The 17,833-nt window shown below is 43.3% G+C and overlaps 1 protein-coding gene across 3 annotated transcripts in view; it reads right to left on the bottom strand.

The window, feature by feature from the left end:
* Window positions 1-17,833, bottom strand: part of VPS53 (VPS53 subunit of GARP complex) — a 69,361-nt gene that overhangs the window by 43,188 nt on the left and 8,340 nt on the right. The window contains exons 1-4 of one of the 3 annotated variants that reach the window (XM_075032889.1): window positions 14,449-14,559; window positions 5,952-6,038; window positions 5,557-5,672; window positions 4,300-4,419 (exon numbers count right to left, since the gene is read on the bottom strand). In XM_075032889.1, the coding sequence (XP_074888990.1) occupies window positions 4,300-4,419; window positions 5,557-5,672; window positions 5,952-5,954 (239 nt within the window). In that variant the 5' untranslated portion in view covers window positions 5,955-6,038; window positions 14,449-14,559. Of the gene's footprint in view, window positions 1-4,299; window positions 4,420-5,556; window positions 5,673-5,951; window positions 6,039-6,354; window positions 6,374-14,448; window positions 14,560-17,833 lie in introns of those variants that run through there. The other 2 variants (XM_075032890.1, XM_075032888.1) reach the window with 2 other exon arrangements.

Raw genomic sequence — 17,833 nt, 5'->3', positions numbered from 1 at the left:
ATGTGAGAAAGCATCACAGAACCAAATCCTTTGATCCTTAAGAAAAAGGAGGCGGGGGGGGGGGGGGAAGACACTAAACATGCACTGAAAAATTTTATCGTTTAAATAATCAAGAAACAAGAAGTCTTTAGTATTAGAAACGAATGGTTTGTATAAACAAATGGAAGTTATTAGCTGTGGTGGTACTTTCCTTACAACCAGCTACAGGACCTTCCTATTTGACAACAGCTGGAGTGCAAGCATAGTGGAGGCACTGAAAAGAGCAGCAGCCAGATTCCTAAAGACTCAACAAATTTAAAAGAGGCACTGTCAAGCCGTTAAAAGCCCCGTCCGAGGGCTTTGTTGTTTTAGGCGCCGATTCAGGAAAGTACTTAAGGATAGTCTTAACAGGGATTCTCATATCCTTAAATTAAGAAACTTGCAGAAATGGCTTGCTGAACTGTGATGTTAAAAATATATTTTTTTAAAAAATCTGTCCTGCTTAAAAATCTCTCAAAAGCAAACAGGGAAAATGAGTTTTAGCTTTTTTTTTTTTGCTTTTTTTTTTTCCTTCACATTTTGTAAGACAGGGATAGGGCAGAGACATCAAGGTAGCCAAAGGTTTAGGTATGTGTGAGCAATGACAAGGAGCCTCACTGCCCTCCCAGTAACTATCGTTCTTTACATAAGTACACACACAGACACACACAATTATTTTTTTCCACGAGCATGCACCCAGAAACATGAAACATTTATGCCATCTCTTTACAGAGATTTACATTGCTTTAGGCAGAGAACACAGGAAGGTGCTTGCTTTAGCCACTAGAGATTATTGCTCCCCATGGAAAGCTGTGAGCCTTTCAATAACTCAGAATAATCTTCATGCAATGGAAACTGCAACAATAAAAGCCTCAACCCCATGGCTGGCTTCATGCGCATTCACCGCTGAAGGACTGTTTCTGCACGTGTATAAGCGTGTGTGTTTAACCACTTGCAGAAAGCGAATTGCCCACTAAGGCTCAGCAACCCCAGGCACCCTCGGCTGATAACAGATTTAGGATCTCTTCTCAGGTCGGTTTGATCAGGATATCTTTCCCTGACTAGATTCCCCCCAGCAATGTGCTGGGGTATCACAGCAGCTGTCCTGGCTCACCGCAGCAGGGAATTGCCTTTTCCTGGGGTTGCTTGCATGTGCCAAAACCTTTGGTTACCCAAGTATTAGTGATTTTTGTTTCTCTGACTTTTGTTTTATTATTAGTGGCTTTTGTTCTCTGCTTCCCCCTACTTAAAAAAAATAAAACCAAGAAAACCCACTGCTATGTTTCAAATGACGTTAAATTACTAGAAACCGCAATTCCTTTAGCCAAAGCTACCAGAAATTTTAAACTACGCCTGGCAGCTTGCTGAGATAAAAAGAGGCTGAGCTAGCCTGTTCTTCTGTGGCAAACTTATAATCTTTCTCCTAAATACTTTCCAGGCTTTTTTCCACTATCTGCTAGGCTTTCTTGACCACTTTCATGGGTGGGTTTGTGACCACTAATTGTATGCTCCCTCCACAGAGAGAAAACAGAAGAGGATTGAGAGATAACAAAATACTGCTATTTACTACAACAAACAACTTCGCATGCACCATCTAAGTTGTTGTTTTAGGAACGTGACTAGGAAAATATTTACATTTGGATGTGAATTGTGACATTTTTACATCAGTACTCCACAGGATCAGCACAAGAAGCCAATTAATTGAGAGTTCAGCCAGGTTTCCAATGAATACTTACAGTGGGATTTTGTTTGGTTATTTTCAAAGGGACAGAACAGGTGGAAAGCAACATTAAAAACACATTAGTTTTCACAGCAGCTAGGAGCAGGAACCTAAATTGAATACCCCATGACAAAGAGCACATCCAACACCACCGAGCAGGCACTTTTCCTTCCCATGGTTTCCCATTCATATTTGGCTTCACTCCATTCACGCCAAGAAAGAGAGGCTCTTTATTAAAGAAAGCAACAGAATCTGCTCGTTTAGCAGTGTATATAATAGACTTATTGTATATAATAGACTTCTGTTACTGTCACAGGTCTGTGCCAACATCTACTAAAGCATTTCTTGCCTTTGCAAACATCCAAGAGGCTTCCCTTGTACCATTAAACCCAATTCATGAGATATCAAACCCCAGTAATTTCACAGTCTAAAAATAGCACTGCGAGAAGCCAGGCAAACTTCCTTTGATGTTTCATGAAACACGAAAGTATTTCCAAGCAAAGAGAGAGAGAAGGCAACTCCAAACTGGGCCCTAATACGTACACGTGTAGTCAAACTCCAAAGCAGATACTACTGTGCCGTAGACCTCCCTGCAGTAATTTGCTGCCTGGATGTCAAAGCAGTAAAGAGATCCCAGCAACACCCTGGGTGCAGCTCTCCTTTCGCCCCACAAGCAGCCACTTCTATCGCTACCAGATGGTGTAACTCTCCCTGTGTAAACACTGGAAGGAAAACCCTGCCGAGGCAATTCTAAAAATAGGAGGCACAGAGTTTCTTGAGCTTTTCAGATCCTTATCTTGAAGGGAGAATAAAACAAAAGTTTTCCTCCATGTCCTTGCCAGTGTCTCTGGCGTGACTTGAAACCACTGTGCCTTTTAGCAGCAGCACGAATTGTTTTCTATAATTATCAGCAACTACAAAAGTATTAAATAATCATCCATCAGAAAGGGAAAACCAGCCAGAATTCTGGACCAAGGCTTAAACTGTATTTGGCCTTAAAATGGCCAATGACAGCAGGTTTCTGCCCAAGGGCATTACCACTCTGGAAGAAAAGGAAGCAAGCTATCTTTCTGAGCACGAGGTTTGAATAGACAACAGCCTAAATCCAGAGAAGCACTGACATATGCTTATATTTCCTTGATGTTCACGTTCATTTAAGCAAATGCTTATGGTCAAATGCTTTGTTAAAACAAGGCCCCATCTCTCTCTAGATTTAGGGTGGATTTTTCTTTTGCTCAATTTCATGAATTCCATCTGGGTTTTCTGGAAGAGGTATCTATACTGTAAAGAAAGTCCAACAGATTTACATGAAAATACTACAAACAAATAATTCAAACACTGCTTCCATCACTAAACAGCACAGGCAGCCAGCTGCTGTCTTAGGGAAGGGAGTCACCAAAAAAATTAATTTCTGTGCCTGGAAGGCTCCTTCGAGTACCTCTGTAATAAGCAAAGTCATCTCAGGCATCAAGAGGATGGTGGCGATAGATTTTCAAACAGAAAAGAAATGCTATCAGATATGGTTGTATCATTAAGAAGGTTCATCCCTAACATTAATAGGCTGTTTTCACCTCTGAGCTGTGCTCAGCACTCCTACAGGCTGTTAAGCAGATATCGTATGTGTGATGTGAGAGAAATAAAGCCTGCTGTAAAGCAGGCAGAGTAGGTTTTGGCCAGGGACAGCAATGGTCCCTAGAACAGGGAGGGCCTTGTCCCTCGACACCCAGCTGTCGCATCCCAAATGAAGCCAAGACCCTAGGAGATCTGGTGGCTTAGTCACCACTGAGCCTTCACCCGCTACTGCTGAGAATGGTGGGCACTTGCTATTGGAGCTGCACCAAAACTCACCAAATTTAGATGTGTAACTCCACATTAGAAAATCGAGACTATACAAGCTCAGTGTAAATGTTTAGAGCAGTCAGGTGTGCTGCATGCAATTTTGAGAAGATTTACTATAAGCCTCAAATCTCAGCAGAATTGGGCAATGGGAACAGATTTTGGCAGAAGAAGCTCAAGGTGCTTGAAATAACTGAGTTTGGCAAATGCACAAAAAGAAATCCTGCCTTCCTAAACCCTTGGGCAACTACGCAGTTTGACAGCAATTCGACAGCAGTAAGGCACATGCCTGGGCAGAAAGGGGCCCCAAGCACCACTGTGGTAATGCATATATTTCTGCTTCATGCCAGGCTGCTAAACTCTATCACTGAGGTTAAGAAAGCAGGAGAAAGCATCACCTTAGGGTTCACCACAAACACCTGCACATGAAGATCACATAAAACAATTTGCACTTCCACAGATTGCTCCACATAAGTAAATTAAAAGCCTGTCAATGAGAAGCACAGAGCATTCATGAATTACATCCGCACTAATTGCTGTTATTTAACAGAATAGGCTGCTCAAGATTTGACCAAACTGTGTCCAATTTTAACCTGTTTTGGCTGGAAAGAAGCTCAAAGGACCATGTCCAGCCTTTACATCCTTGAGAAACTGATTCTGCCTAATGCATTTTCTAACCTTCCTTCCCAGCAGGCATTCAAGCGCTCAGGGTTTGATCATTTTACCTTTCAGAAAGCTGTCGAATCTGAGGAATCCCCATGTATTTGTTGAAGTGCTCTAACACATTCACAACACCTTGGAGAAGGTTGGCAACTTCCCCATATTGTCTCCTCCTGGTCATAGCCCTGCAGAGGAAATTAAAGATTTACAAAGACAGGTTCGATGAAAATCCTGGGTGGTAATTCCACAGGTTACCTCATCCCCACTGTGTCATGCTGGTCCCTATTGACATTTATTTTTCTAAAATACACTACTCTTCATTAACATTCCAATGCAGCATTAAAATTTCACTTAACTGATGCTAAAATAAACCAATCCAGCACACATCTAACAATGCCTCAAAAAACATAAACGTCAAAAGCAACACTTGGCAAAGAACATGTAAACTACTGAATACATCCACTTCCCAGTATGGGTCCGGAGGCAGTAAATGTTATTTCACTATAATGACCTGAGTTAAGTCATTCATCATCACACACGAAGCGTGAGTTAAAGCTTCACAGGGAGGAGAATCATTATGCTGAAAAGCTATTAGCCTTGACTTTTCTGTTAATAATTTTCACAGGTTTCAGAGACAAAAAAAGTCAAGTTTATTTATTTTTATTTAATCCTTTAGGATCATTCCAATGGAGACAGCAGCCTAAGTAAAATTTTATTCTGAATTCTTAACAACCCAGTGTTCGTGCAGCATTTGCTACAATCCAAGAACAGGCTGTGCCTGGGTCTCACAACTTCACAGATGCAGCATGTAAAAACCTGAATTTCCCTAGCCTGTGTGTTCCTCAAGCACATTAAAAAAACCACAAAGGATTATTAGAAACATCTAACCCCCCTTCATAGACAGTACAAGGTGTAAGGCTTCTTTAAAGTCATTCTCAGAACTAGAGTAGACCTTTCTGAAAAAGAGATCTCATTCAAGTTTAAGACGTGAGACTGATAAAAATCCCCCCCCAATCCCTGGAAAGCACATCCCTAATGAGAATACCTAACTGCACAGACTGTCGTACTATTTAATGAAGCCAGACTCATTCCTTATCACCAAGGATCAACACAGCAATTCAAGCAATCGATGCTGCAAACCCTTAAATACAGAAACGTTAACTTGCAGGTCACTCAGGGCAACACAGAAAGGATCTGTCAGCAAAAATCAAGACCGCAACCTATTAGGTAAACTTCCTTCTAGAAAAACAAGCAGCTGTTACAGATGTATTTAGAGCACTGCACCAAACTTCTGCAAACCACTAAAAATTTCACATACTTACTCCAGTGAATCCACACCCCCCGCCAGCATGTGTAGGTGGTTGAGGGTGGTGATGGAGGTGGTCAGATGACGCTTGGCATGATCTAGCTGCTTGATATCCCGTGTGATTTCTTTAACCTAGTGAATGAAAAAACAAAAAGCCTGGTTAAATATCAAGCCACAGCAACAAAATTTTAAGGAGATAAGAAGGGCTCTCTCCTCCCTTTGGGACTACAAACACGTTAGCTCTACAGCCATGTTAAGAAAAGGACAAGGGTACAGGTTCAACACGTTTGACAGCAAATTACCAACAAGTCAGCAGGACCAAAGACAAAAATGTTCCCTTCTTAACGAGAACTGGAAGCAAAAGTCAGCATCCCCCTCCCTTTCAAAGGCTAGAAAGAAATTGCTGCTCACCATTTGTTCTGATTTTTCAGCCTTGTCTTTAATATCCTTAATTTTACCGAAGAGCTGCTGAATAGCTTTCTGGGCTTCTTCCAGGGCCTGGAAAAGAAACAAAGTCAGAGTGGAAAGAAAAGCCTGCATTCAGTTTTCACCTTCTAAGAAATACCCAGTTGCTCCCTACAGCCCCTGGGCTGGGGCAGCGGAGGGGAGCTGTTTTCTTACAAAGCAAATGTCATCAGCACATCAAAAGTCAATGCTCATCATTAATTCTAAATAAAAAATACACAACATTACATAGAGAACACTGAGTGCTTGCCTAAACCCCTCACTGAATTAACACAATATTATCCTGTTGGAAAACACAATGCATATTTTACTGATTCCTTTGGCGTGGGCAGCTCAGCCTCCCACCCACCTGCAGGAGGAATGGCTCTTTCTAGGCAGAGAAGAGACGGCACAGGTTTAGCAGGTAAAGAGGGTCAAGCATGGGAAATAGACCTCACTCGAATTTTTGTGTTATTTTACTGCAGGCTTCTTTGGGCTTGTGGTCCCCTTTATACAACCATGGTGCATCCTGACCTCACACAGCCAGTGTGAACTACACGTGGATTCAGTGAGTGAAGCCACATGTCCAAAATCACATGTCCAAAATCTGACTTCTGAAGTAATTCAACACGTTTTGCCTTCCCAGTCTGATAACATTTCCAGCTCCAGCTCCACTTTGTTTCCCGCTGTTAAGTGGGCTTCTATCCCTCTGTTTTCATATGCAGTCCCATGACCAAGGTTACAGTGCAAGCTACAAGCTCCTTCAGCAAATAAATTTAACACATCTTCATTTGGAAATGTATAAGCAAACTATCTGCCAGGAGCTTTCGCTGGAACATAGCTGCATTATAATAAAAGTATAAAAGTTGGAAACATTTTATAATTCATTTTCCAGAGGGGAAAAAAAAAGTCTCCTCTGAAATATCTTCTGAATCATGTGAAAGTTAACACTATCTATTAGTGTCACACAGCTATCATATAGCATGTTCACTAAGGGAAATGAACACACAAATGTGCTGCAGGGACAACTATATCAGAAATGAACACCACCACCTACCATCTCATTTGGCTCCAGCCTAGCCACCTTTTAGAATAAAGTTTTCTCTTCTCTTCCATTTAAAGACATGTGGATTAAGTGCAAACCTAAGAATGCTCCTTTCAACATATTTAACTATAGCCTCTGTACTCAGTCCCAGACCACGGCTGCAGCACATTACTCAAGTGGGCTATTAAGCAAGCAGCAACTGTCCTGCATGTTCTGAGATTTGGATAGGTCTATATAAAAAAAAAAGTCAACCTAAAATTCTTCACAGACGCCAACTGCTATGTTTCCCTTTGCTTCAGCACTAATGTTAAATGTTAATTTCTCTGCATAATCCCAGGGAAGTCAGAGCTGCTGTTGTCTCCAAAAGAAGAGATGAGGATTTATCCTGCCAATTAAAAAGATTCTCCAGAAAGAGACATTATCCTCCTTCATATCCAAAGCCAAGGCAATCTCACAAAACTTACTCAAACTTTGGATCATCTCAAACCAACTTGCAGGGATAGGTATTTGTGAGGATCCCATGCCCACAGAACCACTGGGAGGCAAAGTACGGAGGATCAGCCCTAAGGAGCCCGGGGAAGTCCTACATGCTATGCAGCACAACAGAGCAATGCAGACACGCAGCAGGACCACCCCAAATTGCCAACTAGCCGTACCCTTCCTAGACACATCTCTGATCTCATTCCCCTCTCCTAGGACTAATTTTTCAGATCCAGGCTCGGACAACAGCCACAGCAGCTCTCCTTGGCATGACTGCCAAGCTGAACTCTAAGACCACCAGCCGTCCACCACAATCCTTTCACTTGGGGGTGGCATCTCTAACCTGCTCTCCAAGGAAGAGAGCATTTGAGTTGCTGCTTTTAGCATCAATACACAGCTCAAAGCCATTTGTTCTCAACAGCCTTCAGCAACCAAGTTCAGAGCAAACAATACTGTGAGTGAGGATTTCCATCTCAGCTCTTACAGGTTTTACATTAAAATCCCCATCCACAAAAGGAAAACTGCCTTATCGGTTTCCTTCATGAGATAAAATAACATCTACTTGAATATAGGGACCTTTTCCAAAGTTACTGCCCATAATTTATCCTTGGATAATGGCCCAAACAAGGATTTCTAGCTGCCCACATATCAGCAGTTTCTCTTTTGCTCACTGTTAAGAAACCACACTCAATCTCTCTAACAGCTCACAGTGCTATTTAATAATATTGTGACAAAAACCAGCAGAGACTATTTACAGGAAACTGGTTTACACCTGAAGAACATGTTCCTGCTGCTTACTGCTCTGCACTTGGTGGAAACCAGCGCATGCAGCCGTGGGCAAACTCCCCACCTAAAAACTGCCCCTGGAATACCGACCAAAGTAAAATGGGATTTTGTTCTCATACACTTAAAACTGCCAAAAATAAGGTGAACTGGTGTCATCACATGGTCCTCACCCTTGTGGCTTTTACCTCCTTACAGACTCTGGAAAAACACAAATGAGACAACGTGCACTCTGCCCCTGTCTGATGAATTAAAGAACTGTGGTCTCCCACTGCTGTGAAAAATAACATGGCTGGGACCGAACAGCAGCTGCCATTCTGTTCGAGTTCTGTATTGCATCTCTCAGAGAAGGGGATACGTTTCCATAACTGTTAAAAAAAAGGAAAACACACAGAGAACTCAACAGCAAACTTAACAGACTTGAGAAAATCAGAATTGCTCACAAACACTCATTTCATTTCTTAAAACTTGTTTCCAAATATTTGCTTAGCCATTAAGACATAAATCTTTAGCTACTCTCCTAAAAAAGAGCTGCATATTCCTTACTTGAGTCAGAACATACTAATTCATCACCGTGCTTGTATTTTATATAATTTACATTTAGAGATGAAAACACTTCTTCAAACATAAATAAGATTTGCTGAAAGTAACACTGCGTGAAAATCTATTTTTTTTTAAGTCAGGAGGGCACTGTCAGACAGATCTGATGGGAAGTTCAGAATCAAATTAGAAGTGTTACTTCTTGCACAAAGTCTACAATTAGACTTTCTTAACGGTACTTTTTAAAGAAACCAATGAAACCTTTTTGGCTGTAACGTTCCAACTGCAGCATTTGAAAGTAAAATACTGCATGTAGAGGAAGGAAATAAAGAAAACTAACGAATAATGGAGAAAAATCTGCACCTTCCATGTCACCATAAAGACAGAGTAAAGCTAAGAGCAAAACCAAGGAAATACAAACTTCAGTTTTAAGAAAACACCTCATATTTGGATAAACAGTGTTCATTAGTAAAGGGTAAGAAACCAGCATCTAGGGCATGAAAATAGGTCTAATTGTTCAAGGTGTAATACGGAAGTTTATTAATGTATCTAACGATTATTCTTTCACCTGTAAAACAGGAGAGGGGAAACCACAGCCATGTTAAAGGCTACACTGTATATTGGAGAGAATGCATTTCCCTTCACACTCTGCTCCTGTTAAGACACCGAATCGTGAATTTAAAAAGCATTTTCATACTGCTTTTGTTATTGTTTTATTAATAGATGGTTTATTTTGGACAGAAATTCTAAAACCAAAACAATATCAAGAGAATACAAATTGCTCTTATTCCAGCATAACTGGTGTACACGATGAATGACATCCAGCCATCTTACATCTTTGGCTCGATGCAGGGTTCACCCTGCGTTACTAATTTATTGGTTTCCTTGTCAGTGCAACTGGGAAACATGTAAATGTACACACCCCCAAACTGCGTACAGAAGTTGAGTTATTGTGTTTCCTTTCCTACAACAGCAGTTCATTTCAGGGGCAGAGGACCACAAATAAATAAAGAGACTGGACACATCATCTGTTGTGGTTATATGAAACAAGGATGTTGAAATTAAGGTTGTGATGTACTGGAAAAACACCATATGACTCTAATCAACAACTGAGCCTGCAAGCTACAATTAACCCATCAGCATTATTTATTAAACTTTATGCAACCTTGAGATCCCTGAATGCCAGGCACCAGCTGAGAAATACGGCGCGGATCGGGCTCGACTGCCCAAGAGAGGCACGGCCATCAGTCAGCAGTGTCTGAACCGCAGCCACGGCTACTTAAAGGCTTTTTCTGCAATATTTGTCCTCGGGGTACCCCAGCTGCTCTGACAACAGTAAATTTAGCAAAGAGGGCAGGACCAGCGACAGAGCGAGAGACTCTAGACGGAGCGCTCGACACAAGACGGGCTTCGGCTACGGATCACTTTCCTCCTTCCCTGGTGTAGTGTGTCTGGTCTCCTGCCCCGGCGTGGGTTTAGGAGCGTGTCCCAGCCGCAGGAGGGAAGCAGGCGATAGCAGGGTGCCCCTGCGAGACCACCGTCCAGCTCCACGCATAGCACCTGGGGAGGTACGGCCCCAGCGCTCGCAGAAGCAGGGACCCAAAAAACAGTTCTTGGTGGGGCGAACACACAGGGGGATCTTCCAGTTTAAGAACATGATGTATTTTTAGCCAGCTCCATTTCTCAGCCAGCCTGTATTTATGCAGTGAAAGCTCCCCTGCTCTTGTGTTAACAGCAGCGATGAAATGCAGAAGACTGAGAAACCACACGCAGGAGTTGGAAGACCCAACTCTGTAGCACACAGCCAGACCCCAGGTAAGCTGGGCAGACAGGGAGCTACGTGGGTTTTCATCACATTCTCCAAAGCTGGAGGGAAAAACGTAGCACGTAAATCAGCTACAGCTCTCCAACCTTCTTCACCTTGAGATGCAACAGGAAAAGAGTCCAAACACACCAATATAAAACAATAGGGAGCAGAGTTAAACCATTAATCCCTAAGAAAAAGACTGCCTAAAAAATAGCTTTACTTGGCATTATCCCAAGCAACTTCTAAGGTCAGTCCGCACATCATCAGTTGTGTCACCTCTTCACATGAGATCTTCCAAGCAGCAGAAGGAGGAAAGAAAATAACCCAAGTGAGAGGTGGGACAAGACCACGTCTAATTCATTAGATGTTGAAGTGAAGCATCCTTTAAAAGGTTATGTTCCAGCAACTTATGGTACCAGACTGACATTAACACATACAAAAACAGCACTAGCAACACTACTCAAGCCAAAAAAACAATTCAGTGAATTACAGTCAGTCTCTCCAAATCCCCACAGCCGCTGCAGACAGACAGAGCCTCCTCCATCCCCTCCTGGCCTAGGTACGGAGCTGTCACACCGCTCCCATCCAGCAGTGGTGTCTCATTAGTGGGTGTGTTGATTTCTAAATACCTCTTTATTCATCCTATCAGGAATCTTGTGCAAGCAAATACTTAAGTACTAGGGAATATGCAAACAGGAATTAAGAGAGGCCCGTGCGTTACTACAAAATGTCCCTTCGCTTCGGGAAAAAGCAAATTTTCTGAGGAAGTTTGCTTGCTTGGGAAACTCTGAGCTTGGGGACTAACTGAATTAACACTGTACTGTCCCCAGTAATGGTTAAAATACCTCAATGGTTTCCATATGCTCACTGGTGGTGTGCTAGAAAACGTGCTAGTTTTATTTGATTCTAGCCAATATATATTTCAATTGGATGTTATTACTCACATCAGAAAGCTGCCCTCTACTAAGTATTTTATAGACACTTGACACATCTGCCAAATTCACAGCATCCAAATGTATTTTTAATGTTACAAATTGGGCTGTGGTCAGGACGCTGAGAATTTAATGCTCCTGGATCAGTCCCCAGTCTTGAATACAGAGCGTTAATGCTTCTTTCATTTGCTGCCACACTTACAACCCAGATCAATGAAAATCTAGACCATGACTAAAAATAAGTTCCCATCCCCAATTCTCCAAGGAGTCTCAGCTGCAAAGATTTCAAAGAAACCCTTGCACACTGTGACCAGCCTAACAATTTCTGCCACTAAAACCTCATACAAATGAGTCCCTCCGGATTGAGAAAGGGTGGAAATATATTTTGATTCTCAGTCTGATTTCATTTTAGAGAAAACTCTTAAGTTTTACAGCTAGGGATAAACCACTGCAGCTGAAGCCGAGAGGGCTTGTCTGTCAGAGCAGGACGATATTGCACCACAGCTGTGCCAGCTAATTTCCCTGAGCAGACAAACCTGAAGGGCTCATCACACTTGGTTTGATTTTAGCAGATTTTTACCCTAGGAGTTCATCAAATACTACACAACTACTACAACTGCCACTAAGGAATAGAGTTTTGTGTCATCAGCTCCAATCCTAAACACGAAGGCTGCACAGCACACTTTAAATCAACAAAGCAGATTACGTCCAACACTGGACCAAGCTTAAAATTGCTACTATTGCCCCTTCACTTAACCTCCCAAATCACGCTTAGAAATCACAACCCACGTTCTGAATAGCTGCACAAACACTGACAGACACAGGGGGTGAAGTGAGAGGCGATTTCCAGGTTGTGCTGGTTGAAACCTTGCAGTTTAATTCCTGAACTGCACTCCTGCGCTAGTCCAACACCCGAGCTGTCATTTTTTTATTGCATTGCCCAGCCCTGCACGCTGGTGCCCACACTATGAAGAAAGGCAGTGATATGCTGTAAGTGACAGTGGTTTTAGCGGTCTTGCTCCAGTGAGTAATTTTACACAAGTTTTACAGTCATGCATCTAATTTGCACCCAAGTGGCGTGGCCATTTAAACCTTAATTGCGTGAGTTGCACAACCCTCTAGCAAAGCCTTTAGCTTCATTACGCTCGGACCTCCAGGTGAGTTACTACAGCTTCGTCAAGCAGCTCTATATTGGCAGGTGAACGGCCACAGCCTTCTCCCACGCCCAGCCCCGCTCAACACATTAAACACTATTATCACGCCGGAGAGACTCCCCGGTGCAGACACTTATTATTTCCCTTATCACTCTTTGTTATTTCAGAATAGCAAAGCCATGAGTCTCTGCCCTTCACATCATTTCTGTTTACACCCTGATTGCAGCAGTTTACTGCACCTCCCTATGCCCACGACACACCTCGTCTTTCAGGGCCTCTCCTCCAGGCACCGAGTAACCCACTGCCCTTGGCTGCTGCAGGCAGTCACGCACACCCGCTCCTTTGCTCACCCTCCGTTCCAGCACCCAGCTGCCTGTTTTTGTTTGATCGGGAGCGCCGCACACTCAATTTGCCTAGGAAGTCTGTAAATGATTGAGGGATTCCAGTCAATTTGTCTGCTGATGAGTTTGCATACGGCAGGCAGCATTTTGGTCCTATTTGCAATATAAGAGCCACACTTGACTGCTGTGGGGGTCAAGTTTAGCAACCACTCGAGTTGCATCAGATTTTGTAAGATGAATTCATGTTCAGGTTGAGACCTTAGAGGCAAAACATAGGTGGGGGGAATGGACAATCATACTATGAACCCTACAAGTAGGGATTTCTAAGTGGAAATGCTGACAGCTCACCTGCCCTAAGCACAGAGGTAGCACAGCTGGAACAAACACTACCACAAACCGAAAACGTGAGACAACAAAAAAAAAAGGAGGGGAAAAAAAAAAAAGAGGAGGGGAAAAAAACCCCAAACAGATCCACAGTAAGACAAAATCTCCTGCCTGTTGTCGGGATTTGTGTTTTCAGGCTGGGCTTCTCACTTTGCTGGCATCAAAACCAAACAGCACTGGCTGTGGAGCAGTCCGGTCTTACTTTGCAGCTTGCGCTGTCTTCAACGCCACCAGCAAGAAAGCGTGCCTTTTGCCAGTACAAAACACGACCCGGTTTCCAGCCTCAGGCCGCAGGACAGCGACAGGCTGCATCCACTGCGCTTCCATACAGAAGCACAAGGCAAGGTCAAGCTCAGACTTGCTTCTGCCTTGAACCAGGCTTTGCAGCAGATGGCAAAAGTTACACCTGACCTCTTCATACAGATGCAGATGCCAGTTTTCATGGCCAGTAGCCAGAAGGATAATAAACAGCACTATTTCTTCCTGGCATGCCAATCACCTGAAACCCTTTTCGATAAACATGTTCTAGGCTAGAAAAAGCTCACTGTGTCTCTTACATGGGAAGGACATTATCCAACTGTCATAATTCACTAGGGAAATGACTCTAAATGCAACTCACTTTTGATTTATTTTGGCAGCTCAACTTCTGTTTATTATTCATTGGTTACAAAAGAATATTATGGGACTTTAATCACTCAACTGGAGTCTTACAGAATCTGTGGCATGACCTTTTTTTTAAAATATATAAAATTACACAGCTTAAGACACAATATTTAACCCTCATCCATTCGCCATCTTAAAACGTATTGAAATCTAACACTAGTCTGTTCATATTTCAGAATAATGACCCATTCATCAAAAAAACAGGAGATAAAGCTTAGCCATGCAGGAGACTATGAATATAATTCAAAGATGGTGCCTACAATATCAGGGATTGTGACACAAAAAAGCCCCAAATATTTTATAGACTTAGGCTTAATTAGGTATTAAGAGCTTACAGTGATTCTCCTCGTCTGCTCTTAAGGCTCGGGCAAAGGCAGTCAATGCTGTCCCAGCAGCAGAGGCACATCAACACCAACCACGTGAGCCGAACCTGGGCCCTGGAGCCAAGGAAGCAGCGTGCAATTTGATGTCTGTAAGTGAGCATATATTTAAATAAACAAAAAAAAAAGAAATAAAAGTGCCTGCAGTAGGAGATCTGAAAGCACCGAGTACCTTAGTTTAGCGTGAAACACAATCTGCAGTCAAAAAAGCCACCTTCACACAAACAGGCGGAGGTAAGAAGAGAGGCTGAAGCAACAGTGCTGCTCATTAAGAATGTTTATGCAAACAGTGCACAAATTCACCTCCCTGCCTCGCGGGCTGACGCTGCCTGCAACCCAGCACTCGCAGGACTGAGGAGAGAACAAGCCGCTGACTCCAGTGACACCGGCCACCAGCTGCCCTGCAGCTCAGGACACCGCTAGCTAAACGGGCGCTTGAGTAGCCGGGATGACCCCATCAGCAGAGAGCACCTTACTCCCCACTGCTCTCTGCCACATGCAGCACCTGCATCACTCTCCTCTTCTGCTCACCGTCCATCTTCATCTCTTCCTTCCTCCCTATATTGATTCTGCAAACTGTTTCCTGATCTCTATTCAAAGCAAAAAAACCCTCAAAAGTATGTCATATACGTCCATCTATGACCTTGTCAAACCCAATAACCTGTGGGCATTTTTTCTATGCCAGACACATCCTCCTCCTGCCACAGGCTTAAACACTGCCAGACACTGCAGCACACACACAGGGCAGGGCAGGCAGTCTGAGCCTCCCCACAGCTGCAGAGCTGTTTATTTTTACACGCAACGAGAAAGGACAGCACTGGTTACCAAAGGAGGGGACGGCCAACTGAACGGTCTACTACTGTGCTGGGTTCAGGCTGGGCAGCAAGAAGATATTTGTATTCTTTAACCACAACAGCTGGCATCTCTTTTCTTGCACTGCTATAGTTATGAAAAAAAATATATTACTGTTCTCATGGAGCAAAGAAGCAGGAGCCAACCAAAGCAATCCAACTTATCAACCAGTATCTTCAGCCATCAGAAACATGCAAGGCTTCTCCCAGCCCAGAAAACACCCCTTTTCTCTTCTCGTTAACAATTAACTTTGTTCTTGCACTAATTGAGCCAGACCCTAATACAGAAGGAGATACTAAATGACAAACCAAGCTTTTCTTTAAAACACGGTCTTTACTCATTCAATTTCAGTCATTTACTTTATGCACCTGTGCTCACAGGGCAGGAAGTGAAAGATAGGCCAGAGATAACAGAAAGAAATAACATTTTTTTTACATTCAAACGATAAAGCCACAGATCTTGGCATTCCTCGTAATTCTCGATTCCTTCAGAAATACATTTTGTACAAAGCTGCCTCGCCTTTACTGACCTGGGCATCCATGTCCTGGCTGCACAGATACTGTCAAGGGTTAAACTAGACTGCAAATGCAGAGGCTGCTTTATTACAAGGACGAAAGCCTGATAGGTAAAGCAGCTTCAGCCAAACAACCAGTAAAGGCATGTCAGCAACTGTCAAAAAAAATTACTGCCAGTCCATGCAGAAGGTTTAGCAATAAACACAACTAAAGAGTGACAAATAAAAACGTACGGAGTGTGTTAAACACTCAGTGGAAAAATCTATGGGAACTTTTTATACTACACCCTAGGGCAAAGAGGAAATTATGCCACAACTGGACTGCAGCTCTTAGCAAGGTCAGCCCAGACTCCAGTTCAGCAGCAGCTCTGAGAATAACTTTACAGAGGAAAAATCAGATAGCACTGGCTCCCCAGAAACTGCAGGCACAGCTTGAACTGCATATTGTTACAACTGAACCACAGCAGCTCCTGCATTCCCAGCCTCTCCCAAGGCATCCGAAATAGCCCAAGTCTGGGACTCCCAAGGAAAATTTTGTTACGCCCTGCAGAGGAATGTTCCACCCACGACTGTTGTTTCCTCCCATAAAAGGACCATTAGCGAGATAATTTCTGAAGTTCATGGTATTGTCTACAGATTTTACTGAAATATCGCACCAGGAAGGGGAAGCCAAATGAGCCAGACTATTTTAAGGCTTTTGCATTTGGAGGAAATTCTAGGGCAAAATTTCAAAAAGGCAGATGCTTTGAACTGGGAAACGTTACGCTTTGTGGAGAAGGGAGCATTCCTGTCTTTAGAGCTGCTTAAATAACTCTTTTGGGGCCACATCTATTTGATCGACTTTATTTTTAGATTTAGAATCTGCTTCTTCAGACACCTAAATACTATTTTATACGAACACATGTATGTGATCAAGACTATTCAGGAAACAGTTTAAAAGTTAAAGACTGACTATAAAAAGCTACTCTTAACATCCTTCTCGTACCTACAATTCCATCTCGAAGACCTGCTCAATCGTCTCAGCACCCAGGTGGAGCACCGAAGTGTTATCCCCATCATTACCACTGCCACATTACCAGCCAGATGGGACAGGAGACTGGATCACAGGGAGTACAGTGACTGGAACCGCAATTAGGATTTTGAATTTGCTATCCCTAAGGTCTCCTTTTCCTTAAGGAGCATGGAGAGCACATTCCCATAGCTGCATACCGCATGTTCCCCACTTGGTCTTACTGGGATTTAGATTGCTCTAAATGGGAGAATAACAGGCAGCGCTATTCAGACGTGTCTCTGCTGGCAGCACTCCCTCACCATCAATGATCAGTAAAACGTTGCCCTGGTCTCAAAAACAAGGCTGGGCTCCCCTCTCCTGGACAGCTGCAAAGGTGCAGCTCTCAACAAGGCTCAGTAAAGCACTGCTCCTCCGCAGGAGAGGGAAAGCTGCTTTGCTGGGCTCAGTTGGGTAAACTACCCCTTCCCCAAAGAGAAAGCAAGCTGTTAAAGCCTAAATACCCTCAGTTTGTCTTCTAGGAACCTGCCTGGTATCACTGGTCTCCAAACATGCTACCAAAAAAAAAAGAGATTAGATAGGTTGACGGCAGGTCCCAGCTCCCAGTGATTTCGGCAGCACTTGAACCAACAGCCTCCATCAGATTCCCAACCCCACGTTTGGCAGTTAAGGCTGACAGGAGATGGAGAAGCCAAAGATGAGCTTCCTGAATCAGCTTCCGCACCCACAGCAGGCGATGCTCCGTCACCTGCAAGGGCAGCAGGGATGGCAACTGCTCGCGTGTGCAGCTCTGCCTCCCCACGCAAACCCGAGGCAGGCAGGGCACAGCTAACACAACTACGAGCAGGGGCTTAGCAGGGAACCCCCTCCTGGCTTGCTTTGACTTAATGAACAATTTTTTTTTCCTTCTATCACTGCATATGAGGTTTGTGTTTCCTTTGGAAGGAAGTCAGAGATTGAAAGGA

The sequence above is a fragment of the Buteo buteo genome, chromosome 7 (assembly GCF_964188355.1).
Source record: "Buteo buteo chromosome 7, bButBut1.hap1.1, whole genome shotgun sequence".
Lineage (NCBI taxonomy): Eukaryota > Metazoa > Chordata > Aves > Accipitriformes > Accipitridae > Buteo > Buteo buteo.
Note: the sequence above shows the minus strand (reverse complement) of the source record. Positions and strands in the feature narration are given on the sequence as shown.